At 41.6% G+C, this 22,457-nt stretch overlaps 1 protein-coding gene across 2 annotated transcripts in view; it reads left to right on the plus strand.

Moving 5' to 3' along the window:
* The window catches only part of DDX19B (DEAD-box helicase 19B), a 29,929-nt gene continuing 7,472 nt past the window's right edge, over positions 1-22,457 (plus strand). Inside the window, exons 1-7 of one of the 2 annotated variants that reach the window (XM_047792690.1) lie at positions 1-182; positions 12,124-12,172; positions 12,949-13,002; positions 14,203-14,338; positions 14,610-14,702; positions 20,829-20,931; positions 21,510-21,624. In XM_047792690.1, the coding sequence (XP_047648646.1) occupies positions 33-182; positions 12,124-12,172; positions 12,949-13,002; positions 14,203-14,338; positions 14,610-14,702; positions 20,829-20,931; positions 21,510-21,624 (700 nt within the window). In that variant the 5' untranslated portion in view covers positions 1-32. Of the gene's footprint in view, positions 183-12,123; positions 12,173-12,852; positions 13,003-14,202; positions 14,339-14,609; positions 14,703-20,828; positions 20,932-21,509; positions 21,625-22,457 lie in introns of those variants that run through there. The other variant, XM_047792691.1, reaches the window with a different exon arrangement.

Raw genomic sequence — 22,457 nt, forward strand, 5'->3', positions numbered from 1 at the left:
CGCGCCGCTTCCGGTCCCCAGCGCCGGAGCGAATGACTTCCCCCTCCGTGGGGCCAGGGTTGCCCAGGATTGCGGATCGCGCGGGCAGGGTCGCCAGCACCTGCCTTCCACCGGCGCAAGGGACTATGGCCACCGACTCATGGGCCCTAGCGGTGGACCAGCAGGAAGCGGCGGCTGAGTCGGTGAGTTGGCTTCATCTATAAAAAGATCAGGGGGCCAGTTTTGACCGCAGATCAGATCCCTGGGAAAAGACACTGCCAGGTTGGTCTGGCCCGGGATGGGGTGCGTGAGCGGATGGAGCCTGGACCCTGAGCTGGCTTAGTTTATCCACCCGTCGCCTCTCCCGTCGGTTACGTAGGCTCAGGTGAGCATTTCCATCCGTGAAGATCCCAGCCGCCTGCTTGTCCTCCTGAAGTCAGGCTTGCACTTACCACCCTGAATTGTAGTAATCACCTTTGTAGGTGTTTTTTTTCCACCTGCCGATTTTGAGTTGTTTGGGCTCAGGGACCGTGGCTTTTTCATATTAGTGTGCTTCCTCAGCTGCTCAGTAAGGATGAATGATCGATTCTGTAGGCCTGGCAGTCAGTTAAATCCTCTCCTGGTCCGCTTAACTTCGTTCTGGATCTGACACACAGTAAGCAAGATATGCATTAAACGTTAGAATTAATTTTTCCTGCCTAAACTCTCCTGAATTCTGATACTGCTTTGAATGCACTTTGTCGGTACTTATGTCTGTTAACTTCTCAAGAACAAGGACTTGGTCTTATTTTTTTTTTATAACTGATAAAAATGTTTCATATGTATGTAAAAAGTCAAATAGGTTTTTTTTCCCTTGAGGTTCCCAGCCTAGGGAACTAATGGGAGCTACAGATGCTGGCCTGCGCCACAGCCACACCAGATCCTAGCCACATCTGCAACTTACACCACAGCTCACAGCAACTGCCAGATCCTTACACCACTGAGCAAGGCCGGGGATCTAACCCACAACCTCGTGGTTCGTAGTCGGATTCCTTTTCGCTGCGCCACGACAGGAACTCCAAGAGTCAAATAGTTTTAAAACTGGTTCCCACCAGTTTTTTCCTCCACAGAGTAAACTGCTATTTCTCTTGAAATTGATTTACAGCATTGACCTGCTTGTTCCCTGAATAACATGCTTGCTTTTGCTACTTCTTGAATTTTCTGTTTTAAATGTTTATTGATTTTGACACTTTCCTCAATCTTTTCCCTGCCACTAAAGCACACTTTCCGGTTCCTAATCTTTCTATTATTTGGGGTTTTAATTAGATCAGTCATCTGTGCTTATATTATTAGTAAGTCATGAATATTTTTATTTGCTATACAACTTTTCCTTGAAATTTAGAAGTGCCTTGTGTTTTTGCTTTGTGCACTTTGTGCTCATCACCAGTTCAACCCCAGGCTCTTTGCTAATTGTCTATGTTTATTTCTGAATGTTCACACACATCAAATATTCTATTAGTTCCGTTTCTCCCAGGTCCTTTAGCCTCCTTCAAATTGTACTAGTTGCTCTGACTCGTTTTGGGGGCTCAAGGGAACAGGGCAGATTTCCCTTTGTCCTCATTCTGGGGGCTTCCTCCTCTTCACTTGTATTGGATCCCCTCCTTTTTGCATCCCCTCTCTTCATCTTCCTTGATTTGGTGGAGCCATTCATCAGCTTTCTGAAGGTGTCTGGGAAGTAAAATATTTAAGATACTGCCTTTCCAATATTAGCTTATTTTTCCTATCATCTAATATGGCTGGGTGTAGAACTGTAGGTTGGGTGTTATTTTCCTGTGATATTGCCTTCTATATTTCTGTATTTGTTGTTGAGATGTGTGAGACCATTCTGATTCCTGATGTGACCTTTTTCCCTTTCTAAGCTTGAAGAATCTTCTGTTTGTCTCCAGTAGTCAAAAAATTCATGATGGTGTGTCCTGATATAGGTCTGTTTTCATTCATTTTATGAGGCACTGGTGGGAACTTCAGTCTGGAAAACTCTTGTTTTTGAGTTATGGGAAATTTTCTAGAAATTTTTCTTTTTTCTTTTTTTGTATAATGATCATAACAATCTAATTTCACAGGATTTCCATCCCACAGCCCAGGCACATCCCCCCACCCTCCAAACTGTCTCCTCCGGAGACCATAAGTTTTTCAATGTCTGTGAGTCAGCATCTGTTCTGCAAAGAAGTTCCGTCTGTCCTTTTTTCAGATTCCACATGTCAGTGAAAGCATTTGATGTTGGTGTCTCATTGTATGGCTGACTTCACTTAGCATGATAGTTTCTAGGTCCATCCATGTTGCAAAAAATGCTGGTATTTCGTTCTTTTTAATGGCTGAGTAATATTCCATTGTGTATATGTACCACATCTTCTGGATCCACTCCTCTGTTCATGGACATTTAGGTTGTTTCCATGTCTTGGCTATTGTAAATAGTGCCGCAATGAACATTGGAGTACATGTGTCTTTGCGAGTCATGGTTTTCTCTATATAGATGCCCAGGAGTGGGATTGCTGGATCAAATGGTAGTTCTATGTTTAGTTTTCTGAGGAATCTCCATACTGCTTTCCACAGTGGTTGCACCAATTTACAATCCCACCAACAGTGTACTAGGGTACCTTTTTCTCCATACCCTCTCCAGCACTTATTGTTTGTAGACTTTTGGATGATGGCCATTCTGGCTGGTGTAAGGTACCTCATCGTGGTTTTGATTTGTATTTCTCTAATAATGAGTGATGCTGAACATCTTTTCATGTGTTTCTTGGCCATCTGTATGTCTTCTTTGGAGAACTGTCTGTTTAGATCTTCTGCCCATTTTTGGATGGGGTTGTTTGTTTTTTTGGTATGGAGCTGCAGAAGTTGTTTATAAATTTTGGAGATTAATCCCTTGTCAGCTGATTCACTTGCAAAGATTTTCTCCCATTCTGTGGGTTGTCTTTTTGTGTTGTTTAGGGTTTCCTTTGCTGTGCAGAAACTTTGAAGTTTGAGTAGGTCCCATTTGTTTTTCTTTTTATTGTCAATACTCTGATAGGTGGATCTGAGAAGATGTTGCTGTCGTTTATGTCAGAGAGTGTTTGGCCTATGTTTTCCTCTAGGAGTTTGATAGTGTCTGGTCGTATATCTAGGTCTTTAATCCATTTTGAGTTTATTTTTGTGTATGGTGTTAGGGAGTGTTCTAATTTCATTCTTTTCCGTGTGGCTGTCCAGTTTTCCCAGCACCACTTATTGAACAAGCTGTCCTTTCCCCATTGTACAGTCTTGCCTTCTTTGTCATAGATTAGTTGGCTGTAAGTGCATGGGTTTAATTCTGGGCTTTCTATCCTGTTCCACTGATCTATATTTCTGTCTTTGTGCCAGTACCATGCAGTTTGGTAATTTGATAGGGATTGCATTGAATCTGTAGATTGCCTTGGGTAGTATAGTCATTTTGATAATATAACTCTTCCAACCCACGAGCATGGTATATCTTTCCATCTATTTGTGTCATCTTTGATTTCTTTCATCAGTGGCCTGTAGTTTTCAGAGTACAGGTCTTTTGTTTCTTTAGGTAGGTTTACTCCTAGGTATTTTATTCTTTTGGATGCGATGATAAACGGGATTGCTTCCCTAATTTCCTTTTCTGCTTTTTCATTGTTAGTATATAGAAACGCTATCGATTTCTGTGTATTGATTTTGTATCCTGCAACTTTGCCAAATTCGTGGATAAGCTCTAACAGTTTTCTGGTAGAGTCTTTAGGATTCTCTAGGTATAGTAGCATGTCATCTGCAAATAGTGATAGTTTTACTTCTTCCTTTCCAATCTGGATTCCTTTTATTTCTTTTACTTCTCTGATTGCTGTGGCTAGGACTTCCAGAACTATGTTGAAGAGTAGTGGCGAGAGCGGACATCCTTGTCTTGTTCCTGATCTCAGTGGGAATTCTTTCAGCTTTTCACCATTGAGAATGATGTTCGCTGTGGGTTTGTCGTATATGGCCTTTATCATGTTGAGGTAGGTTCCCGTTATGCCCACTTTCTGAAGGGTTTTTATCAGAAATGGGTGTTGGATTTTGTCAAAGGCTTTTTCCGTGTCTATGGAGAGGATCATATGGTTTTTATTCTTCAGTTTGTTAATGTGGTGTAAAACACTGATGGATTTGCGGATATTGAAGAATCCTTGCATCCCTGGGATAAATCCCACTTGATCATGATGTACAATCCTTTTAATGTATTGTTGGATGCGGTTTGCTAGTATTTTGTTGAGGATTTTTGCATCAATGTTCATCAGTGATACTGGCCTGTAGTTTTCTTTTTTTGTGGAGTCTTTGGTTTTGGTACCAGGATGACGGTGGCCTCATAGAATGAGTTTGGGAGTATCCCTTCCTCTGGAATTTTTTGAAATAGTTTCAGAAGGAGAGGTGTTAGCTCTTCTCTAAATGTTTGATAGAATTCACCTGTGGAGCCATCTGGTCCTGGACTTTTGTTAGTTGGAAGGTTTTTTTTGTTTTTTGTTTTTTGCTATTTCTTTGGGCTGCTCTCACAGCATATGGAGGTTCCCAGGCTAGGGGTCTAATCGGAGCTGTAGCTGCCAGCCTACGCCAGAGCCACAGCAACACAGGATCCGAGCCGTGTCTGCAACCTACACCACAGCTCACGGCAATGCCGGATCATTAACCCACTGAGCAAGGGCAGGAACCGAACCCGCAACCTCATGGTTCCTAGTCGGATTCGTTAACCACTGCGCCACAACAGGAACTCCTGTTGGAAGTTTTTTAATACCAGTTTCAATTTCAGTTCTTGTGATGAGTCCATTCATCTTTTCTATTTCATCTTGGTTTAGTCTTGGAAGATTGTACTTTTCTAAGAATTTGTTCATTTCTTCTAGGTTTTCCATTTTATTGGCATATAGTTGCATATAGTAGTCTCTTATGATCCTTTGTATTTCTGTGGTGTCCATTGTTACTTATCCTTTTTCATTTCTAATTTTATTGATTTGAGTCCTCTCTCTTTTTTGCTTGATAAGTCTGGCTAGGGGTTTATCAATTTTGTTGATCTTTTCAAAGAACCAGCTTTTCGTTTCATTGATCTTTTCTATGGTTTTGTTTGTTTCTATTTCATTGATTTCTGCTCTGATCTTTATGATTTCTTTCCTTCTAACTTTAGGTTAGAAAGTTTTCATTGTTGATTTCTTCCCTTTAGGTTTTTCTTCATTCCTGCCTTGTAGACTCACATTAGTCAAATGTTGGCTCTCTTGGTCTGCCTTTCAATTTTTTTTTTTTTTTGGTCTTTTTGCTATTTCATTGGGCCGCTCCCGCGGCATATGGAGGTTCCCAGGCTAGGGGTCGAATCGGAGCTGTAGCCACCGGCCTATGCCAGAGCCACAGCAACGCGGGATCCGAGCCGCGTCTGCAACCTACACCACAGCTCATGGCAACACCGGATCGTTAACCCACTGAGCAAGGGCAGGGACCGAACCCGCAACCTCATGGTTCCTAGTCGGATTCGTTAACCACTGCGCCACGACGGGAACTCCATGCCTTTCAATTTTTTTAAGTCAAGCTTATTGAGATGCAGTTTAAATAAAGTAAAATTCACCACTGTTAGTGTTACAGTTCTGTGAATTTTGACAGAGGGATACAGTTGTGTAGCTACCACCATAATCAAGATACAGAACGTTTCCACCACTCTGAAAACTTTCAGCATTCACCTCCTTGTCCCTGTCCTTCTCTGGCAACTGCTCCTTTGTTCTCTGTCGTTTTAGTTTTACATTTTCCAAAATGTGGTATAAATGGAATCACAGGATATGTAACCTTTTGAAAAATCTTTCACTTAGATTAATTCATTTGGGATTCATCCATATTGTTACATGGACCAGTAGTTTGTTACTTTTTTTTTCCTCTTAGGGCTGTACCTGTGGCATATGGAGGTTCCCAGCTAAGGGTTGATTCAGAGCTATAGCTGCTGGCTTTCGCCACAGCCACAGCAACGCAGGAACTGAGCTGCATCTGCAACCTATACCACAGCTCATGGCAACGTCAGATCCTTAACCCACTGAGCCAGGCCAGAGATCAAACCTGCCTCCTCATGGATGCCAGATTCATTAACTGCCACAACAGGAATTTCAGTAGTTTGTTACTTTTTATTGCTGAGCAGTATTCCATGTATGGGTGTACCACAGCTTGCTTAATCTTCTTTTGATGAATATTTGGGTATTTTCAGCAATACCACATCTGCAACCTATGCCACAGCTTACCGCAGTGCCAGATCCTTAACCCACAGACTGATGCCAGGGATCTAATCCATATCCTCATGGGTACTGGTTGGGTTCGTAACCCACTAAGCCACAACAAGAACTCCCTTTTTGTATTCTTAACACAACTTTAAAGAGCAGACAAGGGAGTTCCCGTCGTGGCGCAGTGGTTAACGAATCCAACTAGGAACCATGAGGTTGCGGGTTCTATCCCTGCCCTTGCTCAGTGGGTTAACGATCCGGCGTTGCCGTGAGCTGTGGTGTAGGTTTGCTAGACGCAGCTCGGATCCTGCGTTGCTGTGGCTCTGGCGTAGGCTGGCAGCTACAGCTCCGATTCGACCCCTAGCCTGGGAACATCCCATATGCCGCAGGAGCGGCCCAAGAAATGGCAAAAAAAATAAATAAATAAAAAATAAAGAGCAGACATTTTCAATTTTGGCAAATTCTACTTTGTCAATTTTTTCATGATTAGTTCTTTTTGTGTTCTGAGGCCACAAAGCTTTTCACCTGTATTTTCTTCTAGACGATTTATGGCTTTAAATGTCACATTCATGTCTAATCCATTTTGGGTTAAATATTTTATGTAGTAGGAAGACTGAAACAACATTAACACAATTTTAGAACATTTTCATTGCTCCTAAAAGAAACCTGTACCTATCTGCAGTCACCCTTATTTCTCCTCAACCTCCCAGCCCAGTCCCTTGTAACCACTAATCTATTTTCTGTCTCTTTAGATTTGCCTATTCAGGACATTTCATATAAATGGAATCACATAATATGGGCTTCTTGTGTTGCTAGCTTCTTTCATTTAGCATAATGTTTTCAAGGTTCATTCATATTGTTGCACATGTCAGTACTTCATTCACTTTTATTGCCAAATGATATTCCATTATGAAACTATACCACATTTTATCTATTCATCATTGTCCACTGATGGGCATTTGAATTACTTCTTTTCGGCTATTATGAATAATGTTGCTATGATCATTAATATACAAGTTTTTGTACAGCCATACTTTTTTTTTTTAGGGCCACACCTGAGGCATATGGAAGTTTCTGGGCTAGGGCTCGAACTGAAGACACAGCTGCCGGCCTATGCCACAGCAACGCAGGATCCAAGCTGCATCTGCATCCTGCACCACAGCTCACGGCAATGCCGGATCTTTAACCCACTGAGCGAGGCCAGGGATTGAACCTGTGTCCTCATGGATACTAGTCAGATTTGTTTCTGCTGAGCCACAACGGGAACTGTATAGCCATACATTTTTTATTCTCTCGGGTATATACCTAAAAGTGATGTTGTTGGTTTATATAGTAACTGTTTAACTTTTGAGGAACTGTCCATACCATTGTCCAAATTGGCTGCATCACTGTATCATCTTTAAGTTTATTACTGTTATTATTATTTATTTATTTTTGTCTTTTTAGGGCCACACCCACTGCATATGGAGGTTCCCAGGCTAGGGGTCTAATCAGAGCTGTTGCTGCCGGCCTATACCAGGGCCACAGCAACTCCGGATCCTTAACCCACTGAGCGAGGCCAGAGATCAAACCTGCAACCTCATGGTTCCTAGTTGGCTTCGTTTCCGCTTTGCCATGACGGGAACTCCTATTATATTATTTTTGGAGATTGGTATCATATATGAGAGGCACTATTGTTTAAAAGTTAAGGCCTAAGACTTTGTAGCCAGACTTGGATTTGTATAATGGGTCCATCAATTACTAGTTATATGACCTTGTGCAAATTGCTTAACTTTTCTGTGTCTTTGGTTTCCACATCTGTAAGATGGGGATAATCATAGCACCTGCCTGAGTTATGGACATGCCTGAAATAAGTGCTATATAAGTGACAGCTACTGTTACAGTTGTTATCTATAATCCACAGTTTTGTTGCAGGAACCTTTTTTTCCCTCATTTTTTATTTCTGTTTTTATTTTATTTTTATTTTTTATTTTTTTTTTTGTCTTTTTGCTATTTCTTGGGCCGCTCCTGCGGCATATGGAGGTTCCCAGGCTAGGGGTCTAATCGGAGCTGTAGCCGCCGGCCTACGCCAGAGCCACAGCAACGCAGGATCTGAGCCGCGTCTGCAACCTACACCACAGCTCACGGCAACGCCGGATCGTTAACCCACTGAGCAAGGGCAGGGACCGAACCCGCAACCTCGTGTTTCCTAGTCGGATTCGTTAACCACTGCGCCACGACGGGAACTCCTCCTCATTTTTTAAAGTTTTATTTAAGTATAGTTGATTTACGATGTTGTGATAATCTCTGCTGTACAAGGAATCTTTTAAATTACTTGTCCATATTGTACCTGGTTAAGTTTTGTGAATCTGTTTAATCATGCACAGGTATATTATAATAGCTCCCAGTATTCTAAAACTGAACAGATGAGTGAAGACCGTTGTTTCCTTTTGCCTTGTGGAATTCCTGACAGGTGACTGTGACATGTACAGTGCAAGGTTCCTATATTTTAAATATCCGTCAAGCTCTGTTTCTTAGTCATTTTAAATAAGAAAATATTGGATCCTATTTATATTTATTTCCTCATTCCCCTGTGGTTCCTCTTTGTTCCCCATATTCCTTCAGAAATTTCAATTTAGAGGAGGGCAAAGAGTAGAAAACTCTGATGATAAGACTGTGTGTCCCATTTCACCATTGTGCCTAAGGCATTCCTTATTTGGTATAATTCCCTTACCATTAAATCTTCCTCCTTGTGTCTCAAGAATCCTTTCTCAAGTATCTTTTGAATAAAATGCAATGTAACTATATAGTTTCCAGTTATTTTAACATATCTTAAAAACTAAAATAATTAAGGGCATTGAAAAATGTGGATATTATAAAGTGGGTGTTTTGGCTTTTTTGCCTTTTGGTTAGTTTTTTGGATTACACAGTGGTTTCCAGTGAAGTTGCAAAAGAAATTGGTTTCTCTTTTTTGATTCAAATAAACAGAGCAGGAATTCCCATGGCGCAGCAGAAATAACTAGGAACCATGAGGTTTCGGGGCCTGGCCTCACTCAGTGGGTTAAGGATCTGGCATTGCTGTGAGCTGTGGTGTAGGTCGCAGACATGGCTCAGATCTGGCATTGCAGTGGCTGTGGTGTAGGCTGGCAGCTGTAGCTCCAATTGGACCCCTAGCCTGGGAACCTCCATATGCTGTGGGTGCCGCCCTAAAAAGCAAAATAAATAAGTAAATAAAATAAACAGAGCAAAGGAAGGAATCTGAACTGGACTTCCACGTTTCAGTGTTCAGTTCACTGACATTGCAGTAAGTGATGCGAACGAACTTCACTGTTCTGTGCTTTTTGCTGTAGAGACTTTGAGATCCTTACAGCCAAGGGAGATCTGAATGTGTTTTCAGAATCTGCTGGAATCTCTCCAGAATTCTGATATATTGTAATCAAAACAACTTGATATTACATTGTTGCTATCAACTTTTTCTATACATCGCATTGTATTTATTTAACTTCAATTTTAATATATCAACAAAAGGATAGTTTGTCCTTTTATCACTGAGTATTAAAATGCTTTGGAAGTTCCCTGATTGCTAGCAGTTAAGGATTCTGCATTTTCACTGCTGTAGCTCAGGTTAGATCCCTGGCCTGGAAACTTCTGCATGCCATGGGTACAGTAAAGAAAAAGAAATTCTTCACAGGAGTTCCCTTCGTGGCGCAGTGGTTAACAATCTGACTAGGAACTATGAGGTTGCGGGTTCGATCCCTGGCCTTGCTCAGTGGGTTAAGGATCCAGTGTTGCCGTGAGTTGTGGTGTAGGTCGCAGACGCAGCTTGGATCCCACGTTGCTATGGCTGTGGTGTAGGCCAGCGGCTACAGCTCCGATATGACCCCTAGCCTGGGAATCTCCTTATGCCGCGGGAGTGGCTCAAGAAAAGGCAGAGACCAAAAAAAAAAAAAAAAAAAGAAATGCTTTACAGCAAAGGATATTTCTAACTCATTCACACCTCATTAACTCATCTACATCTCAGCTATATCATTTATGTTAGATAGCAATTATTGGAGTTCCCGATGCTGCTCAGTGGGTTAATGATCAGCTTGTCTCTTTGGCATTGCTGGTTTGATCTCATGTTACAGTGGATTAAAAGATCTGGTGTTGCTATACCTGTGGCGTAGGTTGCACATGTAGCTCTGATGCGATCTCTGGCCTGAGAGACCATATGCCACCGTGTGGTCGAAAAGGTGGGGGAAAGGTAGCAATTATTACCCTAGGTGTGAGTACTATTAACCCTACTCTTGTAAATATTGCCAGTAAGTCAGTCTGAATATTAGGCTTAAATGAAGTTCACTGGCCAGATGTAGAGGAGTGGTTTAGTGAAGATTAGAATATAGTGAACACCTCCTATACACCATACACTGCTGGTTGCCTCATTCACTCTCTGTTGGTATGTTCTCTGTCCTTCAGAATTAATGAAGGATTGGTACTGCTTTATAATGATCTCCTTTTTTGACAGTTTCCTTTCTTGCTAGTCTCTCCAGTGTGTTCTTGCTGCTTCCTCTTCCCTACCCCAACAGATACCAGAAACTCCCTTTTCACTTTCCATCAGTAGAAGTGAAATTCTTCCATTTCCAGCTATCTACTCATTAAAACAGTTTTTTCATTCCTCCCTCCACTTTCTCCTTTCTTGGACTTAGAGAAAAAGTAGAAATGAACCTCAAGACATAAAAAAAACCCTGTGCAGGTGGTGCTTTAAGTAATAGCCATTTCAGGCAGTTCCCCTTGTGGCTCAGTGATAACAAATCTAGCAACCATGAGGACGCAGGTTTGATCCCTGGCCTCACTCACTGGGTTAAATTAGGATCTGGCGTTGCTGAGAGCTGTGGTGTAGGTTGCAGATGAGGCTCAGATCCAGTGTTGCTGTGACTGTGGCACAGGCTGGCATTTGCAGTTCTGATTCGACCCCTAGCCCAGGAACTTCCATATGCCACAGTTACAGCCTTAAAAAAAAAAAAAAAAAGTTCAAATCTTTCTTTGAACTGTCTTTGCTCTATCCCTTCCTTTCTAGTCACACTTCATCCTGCTGGGTATTTTGGTCACAAAGTGTGCCATGATGCTCTAGGCCATTTCCAGTTTTAAAAAAACAGACATCCAGCACAAGGTGACCCAAATGAGGCAGCATACACATGCTGTGGCCCTCCGGCTCAAACATATCCTACAGCATCACTGATTCCCACCCATGGATGCTTTTCATTGCAGTCCTCCTGACTCAGTGTTCTCTGTCTGAAGAATGAATGCATTTCTCAGAATCTTTTCTAAATTTCCTTGTTTGAAAAATGACAGTGATGGAGTTCCCGTCGTGGCGCAGTGGTTAACGAATCCGACTAGGAACCATGAGGTTGCGGGTTCGGTCCCTGCCCTTGCTCAGTGAGTTAATGATCTGGCGTTGCTGTGAGCTGTGGTGTAGGTCGCAGATGTGGCTCAGATCCTGCTTTGCTGTAGCTCTGGCATAGGCCGGTGGCTACAGCTCCGATTGGACCCCTAGCCTGGGAACCTCCATATGCCGAGGGAGCAGCCCAGGAAGTAGCAAAAGAAAAAAAAAAATGCCAGTGACAACTCAGATGGCATTTTATTGAGAGAATCTGTGTAATCAGGGCATTAAGCAAACTCACAAAATATAATTCTTTCTAGAGATTATAATTAGGAAGTATAGATTTTGAGCTGCTGTATAACCAATTTTTTCTACTGCTGTAGTTGTGGATATTTTGTTTATTCTCACTCTAACATGCAGTAAACAAAAGGGGCCCAGCAGAGCAACCTAGCGAATATGTTCTACTGAGAAGGTCATGAGAGTGGGTCACTTCTCCCCAGCTTCACTGGGTGAGGCACTACTGATGCAAAATCTTTTTAAGTAATTTTCCTGACACTCCCCCCCCCCATATTTTCCATTTAGTTGAGCAACTTGCATCTTAAGGACGAGAAAGTCAAACCAGATGCCAATGGTGAGTAACTAAATGCTAGTTTGAAAACAATTAGTTTTATGTTTTAACATAACAGCTGTCCGGATTGTCTTGTATTGTGCTTTATATAAGTATGAGGATGCCTAATTGGTTAGTAAACCATGAAAATATACTGTCAAAAATTATTTGTTTAAAAAAAAGTTCCTTAATTTGAGATGAGATAAAGTATGGGCAACAGCAGGGTTAACCTACTGTAACTATTCTGAAATCTTATCTACCAAAAATCTAAGATTTACATTAAATTTTATTGATGTATTTAATATTATAGGGGAGAAGTAATATTTACCACACTCTGAATTATCTTTTTCTGTGTATTTTTACGTAAGCACAACACTGAATATGCATTTCTGTTAATCAACAATTTATACACACAGACTCTTAATGACACTATTGTGTTCATACATTGATAAAATGATTTACATAGATTTCCTCTTTTGGGTATCAAAGTAGTTTTGATCATTGCTGTAATCGTCTTTCTATAACATTTGAGAAATATTGATGCTCTAAAGGAAATTAATATTAGTTTTTGAGGTATAGTGAGAGGCCTTGCAATAGAAAAGAGCTGAAATATAAGTAACAGTTTTCATACTTTTGTTTATATAGAAACAATGCAATGTTTTTATCTGTGGCTTGGTTTCCTCATTTATTTTTTTGCTCCCCAGGCCTTTACATTTCTAGTGTCTCATAGAATTTGAATTGTCTCAGCTGTTGGGTATGAGATGTGATTTTGAATGATGGCCACTTTGTGTCTGATAAAGGTGCTGTTGTCAAGACCAATGCTAATGCAGAGAAGACAGATGAAGAAGAGAAAGGTAACATGACCTCATTAGGTATACATGAAGTTCTGCAGTCTAAGAGAACGGAATGTTAGGAGATTTCATTTTTACACTCTACTTGGCTGGACTTTAATGGGAGTCACAGTGCTAATTAAAGTTCGGCATGGTCATTGGTAAAGGAATTCTAATTGTTTTCATTTATTTATTTATTCATTCATTCATTTATTTATTTGCTTTTTAGGGCCGCATCCATGGTACATGGAAGTTCCCAGGCTAGGGGTCAAATCAGAGCTATAGCTGCCAGCCTACACCATAGCCATAGGAACACCAGACCCAAGCTGCTTCTGTGTCCTACACCACAGCTCACAGCAACACCAGAATCTTAACCCACTGATCGAGGCCAGGGATCGAACCCTCGTCCTCATGGATACTGGTCAGGTTTGTTAACTGCTGAGCTACGACAGGAACTCCTATAATGGTATTTGGACACATTTAACATGGATAACAAGATGCGAACAACAACAAAAGAGATTCCAGTAGCTTATCTGATATCAAGATACAGACTTTGTTTTTTCCTGTTGTTGTGATAAGATTTTTAAGCTCATAATTTTAAATTTATATTGAGTGCAAACTGGGGAGTGAGTATTTGGTTTGTTTTTTTTTTGTCTTTTTGTTGTTGTTGTTATTGTTGTTGTTGTTGTTGCTATTTCTTGGGCCGCTCCCGCGGAATATGGAGGTTCCCAGGCTAGGGGTTGAATTGGAGCTGTAGCCACCGGCCTACGCCAGAGCCACAGCAACGCGGGATCTGAGCCGCGTCTGCAACCTACACCACAGCTCACGGCAACGCCAGATCGTTAACCCACTGAGCAAGGGCAGGGACTGAACCCGCAACCTCATGGTTCCTAGTCGGATTTGTTAACCACTGCGCCACGACGGGAACTCCATATTTGGGTTTTGATAGGAGGAATCAATAATCTCAAGAAAGGACAGCTGTTAGGAATGGAGTTCTGGAGAAGAATATGAGGTCTCAACAGATAAGAGTGTCATAATCTTTACCTTTAATAAAACAAACTATTTTAATTATATTTATAAAGCAAAACTAACCTATACCTTGAATTAGGAGTCCTGATACAAATACATATTATTGCTTAAAATATTAATGGCGATTGAATTCATATGAACTCATGGTGGATTTCATGGATTTTTAAAAATCTTCACGCTCTTTTTTGCTGACAGAGGACAGAGCTGCCCAGTCCTTACTCAACAAGCTGATCAGAAGCAACCTTGTCGATAACACCAACCAGGTGGAAGTCCTGCAGCGGGATCCCAACTCCCCGCTGTACTCAGTGAAGTCCTTCGAGGAGCTTCGACTGTGAGTATTTACTTTCTGACTCTCCCCTTTGTGTTTAGATAGAAATCCTAGGCCTGTTATATCTGTTTTTTCATCACAACAGAACATTTTTAGCTAACACAGGTTTAATGAAATAATTTAGCTGCTTTGGGCTAGTAAGTAAAATTTCCAGGTAATTTGTAAAAGCTGCACTCACACAGTGCCTGGTTCACAAATCTAGTATTGTTAGTTAGGTATTTGCCTCCTTTCCTCAACCAAAGAGACTGTGACTTTCATCTTTAACTTTTCCTAGGAAACCACAGCTTCTCCAGGGAGTCTACGCCATGGGCTTCAACCGTCCATCCAAGATACAAGAGAATGCGTTGCCTTTGATGCTTGCTGAGCCGTATGTGTCCTGATGCAACTTGTTTTTTAACTTTTATTATTTAAAAAAACTACTACATGCTCATTTTAGAAAAATTAGAAAATGGGAGTTCCCGTTGTGGCGCAGTGGTTAACGAATCCGACTAGGAACCATGAGGTTGCGGGTTCGGTCTCTGCCCTTGCTCAGTGGGTTAACGATCCAGTGTTGCCGTGAGCTGTGGTGTAGGTCGCAGACGCGGCACGGATCCCACGTTGCTGTGGCTCTGGCATAGGCCGGTGGCTACAGCTCCGATTAGACCCCTAGCCTGGGAACCTCCATATGCCGCGGGAGCAGCCCAAGAAATAGCAAAAAAAAAAAAAAAAGAAAAATTAGAAAATGGAGTTCCCATCATGGCACAGCAGAAACGAATCCGACTAGGAACCATGAGGTTGTGGATTCAATCCCTGGCCTCGCTCAGCGGGTTAAGGATCTGGCGTTGCTGTGACCTGTGGTGTAGGTCGAAGATGTGGCTTGGATCTGGCATTGCTGTGGCTGTGGTGTAGGCTGGCAGCTGTAGCTCCAATTAGACCCCTAGCCTGGGAACCTCCATATTCTGTAGATGCGGTCCTAAAAAGCAAAATATAAATAAATAATTTAAAAATTTTTTAAAAAGAAAAATTAGAAAACAGTGAAAAACAGTAAAAGAAATAATTTGTAATCTCTACCCCTCCTAAACTATTAATATTTGGAGCTAGAAACTTCTAGATGTTTTTCTATGTAAATTTACATATGCGTATTTTTTCATTTTTCTTTTTTTGTCTTTTTGCCATTTCTAGGGCTGCTCCCACAGCATATGGAGGTTCCCAAGCTAGGGGTTGAATCGGAGCTGTAGCCACCGGCCTAAGCCAGAGCCACAGCAACTCGGGATCCGAGCCGCGTCTGCAACCACCCCATAGCTCACAGCAACGCCGGATCGTTAACCCACTGAGCAAGGCCAGGGATCGGACCCGCAACCTCATGGTTCCTAGTCGGATTCGTTAACAACTGAGCCATGATGGGAATTCCTGCGTATTTTTTTCTTAGTGGAACCATATAAAATTTTTTTGGTATGATAATTAAATGATAATCTTTCTATATCTGCAAATATATGTACATTTATATACACCATGACTTCATTATGTGGATAAGTAAAATATCTGTCAAATGTAGATGACAAAAACCAAACAGGGGTAGTTCCCATCGTGGCTCAGTGGTTACTGAACTCAACTAGTATTCATGAGGACACAGGTTCAATCCCTAGCCTCTCTCAGTGGCCTAAGGATCCAGCATTGCTGTGGCTGTGGTGTAGGCTGGTGGCTGCAGCTCCAATTCGACCCCTAGCCTGGGAACTTCCATATGCTGTGGGTGTGGCCCTAAAAAGACAAAAAAAAAAAAAACCACCAAAGAAGGTTCTAGGAGACCAGAATAGTAGAGTTGCTAAGGTCGTTTTCTGATGCAGTTGCTTCTCACACTTTCATAGGTATATGAATCTCAGGAATTTCTTAAAATACAGCTTTTAATTTCAGTAAGTCTGAGGTGGGGGCTGAGGTTCACCATTTCTAATAAGCTCCCTGGTGGTGTTGCAGAAATTCCCGACCCAGGGATGAAACCCGGGCCACAGCAGTGCAACAAGCCACAGCAGTGATGACACCGGATCACTGATCTACTGAGCCACACAGGAAGAACTGTCTATAAAAACTGATTCCTACATTATTATTTATTTTTTGTCTTTTTAAGGCTGCACCTGCAGCATATGGAAGTTCCCAGGCTAGGGGTCAGATCAGAGCTCCTACGTCACAGCCTCCTACGTCACAGCCACAAAAATCACAGGATCCAAGCCTCATCTGTGACCTAGGTCACGCCTCACAGCAACACTAGATCCTTAACTCACTGAGCAAGGCCCGGGATTGAACCTGTGAACTCACGAATACTAGTCTGGTTCTTAACCTGCTGGCCACAAGGGAACTCCCCATTATATTTGATTATGTAAAATTGTACTGCATATAATCTTAAATCCTGAAACCTCTTTCCCTTTTTGTCTGAAAATAAATACTTTAGGTCTGTATTTTCTCAAAGTTATCTTTGTTCTGTGTCATAATATTAATGTGTATGTGTGTGTGTGTTTTGTTTTCTTTTTTGGCCACCCTGTGGCATATGAAGTTCACAAGCCAGGGATAAGATCTGAGCTGAAGTTGCCATCCATACTGTAGCTGCAGCAACACTGGAACCCACTGTGCCAGGCCAGGGATTAAACCATCGTTCTGGTGCTGCAGAGATGCAGCTAATCCCATTGTGCCACAGCAGGAACTCCATAGTGATATTTTTTCAAAAGGATAGTGTCTTTTTTTTTTTTTTTTTGGCCACACCTGAGGCATGTGGAAGTTCCTGGGCCAAGGATTGAACCCATACCACAGGTGCAACCTGTGCCATGCTGCTGGTGCAGTAACACCGGATCCTTAATCCACTGCTACATATAGGAACTTCGTATAATGTTTTTGTTTTTGTATTTAAGCTGTACCCATAGCATACGGAAGTTCCAAAGCCAGGTGTCAAATCCAAGCCACAGCTGCAACCTACCTGCCACAGCTATGGCAATGCCAGATCCTTTAACCCACTGGCGCCAAGGCAGGATCAAACCCATGCCACCACAGAAAAATGCCTGATCCTTCAACCTGCTGTATCACAACAGGAACTCCTATCCTTTTTTTTCTTTTAAGGGCCACACCTGCAGCATTTGGAAATTCCCAGGCTAGGGTTCCAATTGGAGCTGCAGCTGCCAGCCTACACCACAGCCACAGCAACACAGGATCCAAGTGCATCTGTGACCTACTCCATAGCTCACGGCAAAGCCAGATTCTTTTTTTTTTTTTTTTTGTCTTTTGCACTCACAGCAAATGGAGGTTCCCAGGCTAGGGGTCAAATTCAGCTGTAGCCACTGGCCTACACCAGAGCCACAGCAATGCCAGATCCAAGCTGCATCTGCATCCTGCACCACAGCTCACGGCAATGCCAGATCTTTAACCCACTGAGCAAGGCCAGGGATCAAACCTCCATCCTCATGGATGCTAGTCAGATTCATTTCCACTGAGCCACAATAGGAACTCCATTTATTTATTTATTTATTTTGTGATTCTTAACCCACTGAGCAAGGCCAGGAATCAAACCCACATCCTCCCAGATACTAGTCAGGTTTATTACCACTGAGCCACGACAGGAACTCCGATAATAACTTTTTTTTTAACTTGACATTTTGAGAATACTTAGAAGTAAATAAATGGAATTTTTATTAGGTTGTTTAAAATTAGCCATGTGTATTCATGGATCTTGATGTTTTCATAAATGCTCATTGTTAGACTGTCAATGTTGGAAGAGATCTGAGAGGATTTTCTAGTACTTTTTTTCATTAACAAATATTTATCAAGGGCTTGGTTTGTAGCAGATACTATTATAGGCACTTGGATACATTAGTGAACAAAGCAGACCAAAATTCTTGCCCACAAGGAGCTTACATTCTAGTTTGAAGCATAGATGATCTATTTTTATTAAAAATAAACAGGAGTTCCCATTGTGGCTCAATGGGTTAATAAGAACCTGACATAGAGTCCATGAGGATCCCTGGCCTCACTCAGTGGGTTAAGGATCTGGTGTTGCCACAAACTACAGCATAGGCCAGCAGCTCCTAGCTCTGATTCGACCCCTAGCCTGGGGAACTTCCATATGCCACACGAGTGGCTATAAAAACAAAAATAAAATATATAGTATGTTAAAAGGTGGTTGTAAATATAACTAATGCCATTGAATTGTAAACTTAAAAATGGCAAATTTTAACATATATTTTAATGCAATTTTTAAAAATCATTAATGTAAGATACCAAAAAGCATTGACTTGTATACTTTATTTTTATTTATTTATTTGTCTTTTTGCCATTTCTTGGGCTGCTCCCACGGCATACAGAAGTTCCCAGGCTAGGAGTCCAATTGGAGCTGTAGCCACCAGCCTACACCAGAGCCACAGCAACTAGGGACCCGAGCTGCATCTGCGACCTACACCACAGCTCAGGGCAACGCCAGATCCTTAACCCACTGAGCAAGACCTCATGGTTCCTAGTCAGATTCGTTAACTATTGGTCTTGTATACTTTATTTTTATTTATTTATTTATTTTATTTTTTTTGTCTTTTCTAGGGCTGCTCCCGCAGCATATGGAGATTCCCAAGCTAGGGGTCGAATCAGAGCTAGGCCAGGGCCACAGCAAAGTGGGATCCGAGCCATGTCTGCACCCTACCCCACAGCTCAGCAACGCTGGATCCTTAACCCACTGAGCAAGGCCAGGGATTGAACCCGTAACCTCATGGTTCTTAGTTGGATTCATTAACCACTGTGCCACGATGGGAACTCCTGGACTTGTATACTTTAAATGGATGGATTGTATGGTATATGAATTCTATCTCAATAAAATTCTTTTTTAAAATAACTGCTAAGGAGAAAAAGAAATAGTGCATGATAGGGAAGATTGGGAATATCAAGGACCTGATTGCAGTTTTAAACCCAACATTTTGTTATGGAAATTTTCAAACATACAAGAAAGTTGAAAGGATTTTTATAATGAACACCTGTATACTCACCTCCTAGATTCCTTCACTAATATTTTACTGTGCTTTATCATATATCCATCCACCAATACATCTTTTTTTTTTTAAAGCATTTCAAAGTAGGTTTTTTTTTTTTTTTTTTTAACAACCACATCTGCAGCATATTGGAGGTTCCCAGGTTAGGGATAAAATCCAAGCTGTAGCTGCCAGCCTACACCACAGCCACAGCAATGCTGTGGGATCTGAGCTGAATCTTTTTATCTACACCACAGCTCACGGCAATAGTGTATCCTTAATCCACTGACAAAGGCCAGGGATCAAACCCAAGTCCTCATGGATATTAGTCAGGATGGTTACTGCTAAGCCACGACAGGAACCCCCTAGGTTGCAATTTTAAGTCAAGCCGTTAGGGTAGTATCTCATTAAGTAGGAGATATCTGAGTAAAGACCTGAAGGAGAAGAGAGAGTTGAACGGTCATCTCGGGGACCACTGTCCCAGGCAGTGTATAGACAGTACAGAAGCTCTAAGATGAGAGCATGTTTTTTTTTTTTGTCTTTTGTCTTTTTTGTTGTTGTTGTTGTCGTTGTTGCTATTTCTTGGGCCGCTCCCGCGGCATATGGAGGTTCCCAGGCTAGGGGTTGAATCGGAGCTGTAGCCACCGGCCTACGCCAGAGCCACAGCAATGCAGGATCCGAGCCGCGTCTGCAACCTACACCACAGCTCACGGCAACGCCGGATCGTTAACCCACTGAGCAAGGGCAGGGACCGAACCTGCAACCTCATGGTTCCTAGTCAGATTCGTTAACCACTGCGCCACGACGGGAACTCCTAAGATGAGAGCATGTTTTGATGGCACCACTGGGGCCATGTGGTGGAGTGGAGTGAGCCAGGCAGACGCTTGTAGATGGGAACAGATAGGTAATCGGGAGCCAGGTCAGGTAGGACCTTGTAGGCCACTGTAAGAATTTTAACTTTTACTCTCAATGGAATCTGGAATGATTGGAAGGGTTGGTTTGTTTGTTTTTCTTTTTTCTTTTTAGGGCCACACCCCAGGCATGTGGAGGTTCCCAGGCTAGGGGTCTAATGGAGCTACAGCTGCTGGCTTACGCTAGAGCCACAGCAATAGCGGATCTGAGCCATATCTGCGACCTACACCACAGCTCATGGCAACGCCGGATCCTTGACCCACTGAGTGAGGCCAGGGATCGAACCCAAAACCTCATGGTTCCTAGTCAGATTCATTTCCACTGCGCCACAATGGGAACTCCTGGAAGGTTTTTTGATAGAAAAGTGACATATGCTGACTCATATTTTAAAAGAATCACTTATTGCTATGTCAAGAATAAAGAAGTGCTTTAAATCCCACCATAAAATCTGTTTGTGAAGCTAGCATATCTAACTATGCTACAAAATCCAAGGCTTCCTTCCGTAAATTAAATTGGAACACTCATTCTTTAATTAAACTTTATTCTTCATTTTTATTTACTGAAAGAATATATGAGATTTAAACTCCTAAACAGTTTGTTTTCTTGTGCAGCCCACAGAACTTAATTGCCCAGTCTCAGTCTGGTACTGGTAAAACAGCTGCCTTTGTGTTGGCCATGCTCAGCCAAGTAGAACCTGCAAACAGATACCCCCAGGTAAGGGCTTGGTGAATTTGCGTTTTCTAACATGTAGCTACAAGGAAAATGCCATTTGATGGGTTAAAAGCCAAACTTTGATTATTTTTATATAAATTAGAACCCCTTAAGTTAAGCATAAACAATATGGTTGATCTTCCACTAACAACAAAAATCCTGTTGCCCTTTCAATGATTTGCCAGTCCTGGAATATTGCTGATAAGCTTGGCTCCTTTAGTTGCAAAAACAAAACAAAACAAAACAAAAAAACCCTCCACAATCTACAACTGTCATCCATTAGAAAGTTCTGAGAATGTTCTGAGAACTGTCTGAGCAAGTGAAAAGGAAGCTAATTTCCAATTGGAATTTCAGATCCCTGCTCACATGTGGGTTTTGGTACTCCAGTGGCTGTTTCCAAGTGTCTTTGCTCAGCCAGAGTTCTGACCCTTGAGAATTGTAGCTTAAAGAGTCAAATAGTGTTCACTTTAAATATTCTTTCCTTCAGCCTCAGCCGCAGGAATAGTTAAGGCCTACTGGTAATTTCCCATTGCAGGAGCGCAAGTGTCTTGAATTCTCTCTCTGTACTCTTTCCCTACCAGTGTCTGTGCCTTTCCCCAACTTATGAGCTTGCCCTTCAAACGGGGAAAGTGATTGAGCAGATGGGCAAATTTTACCCTGAACTGAAGCTAGCTTATGCTGTTCGTGGCAATAAATGTGAGTATGAATATAAGGTCCTAATTAAGTTAATAACTTTAATTTGAAAATTTTCAAAATATACTCAGTAACTGAAATAATACAATGAACATGTGTCCACCTAGATTCGAAAAGTTATAAAAGGAATGGATGTGTATATATGTATAACTGAATCACTTTGTTGTACAGCAGAAATTATCACAACATTGTAAATCAACTATACTTCAATAAAATTAAAAAAAATGAAAAAAATGTTAACATTCTGCCGTATTTGCTTTCGTATATGGGTGTGTATATTTTTGGTGAACGATGTGAAAATAAATTGTAGATATTGTGGCTCTTTACCCCTAAATACTTTAGTATGCGTTTCATAATAAGAACATTCTTCAGCATACCCACAAAACCCTTATCACAACCAAGAAAAGATTAACATATTCTCTTCTATTCTGTTTTCATGTCCCCCTAATTGTCCCAAAGTCCCAGAAGTGTTTCTTTAGGCTTTTTTTTTGGCCAGTCCTATGGCCTGCAGAAATTCCCAGGCCAGGGATCAAACCTGCAGAACTGCACCACAGCAGTGACAACTTGGATTTTAACCCACTAGGTCACCAGCGAACTCCCTTTATGACTTTTTTGTTGAACCAAGACTTAGTCAGTGTATATGCATTGTATTTGGTTTTTAAGTCTCTTTCAGTCTAGAATAATCCCCTCACATCCACCTACTCTGTTACATTTGACTTTTAGAACAGACCAAACTAACTGCTTATAAAATGCTCCCAATTCTGGATTTGTTTAATTGCCTAATTTTTTTAATGTCATTGTAAGAACAAAAAGTGTTTTAGACTATTCATGGCAAT

The sequence above is a fragment of the Phacochoerus africanus genome, chromosome 8 (assembly GCF_016906955.1).
Source record: "Phacochoerus africanus isolate WHEZ1 chromosome 8, ROS_Pafr_v1, whole genome shotgun sequence".
In the NCBI taxonomy this organism is placed as follows: Eukaryota; Metazoa; Chordata; class Mammalia; order Artiodactyla; family Suidae; genus Phacochoerus; species Phacochoerus africanus.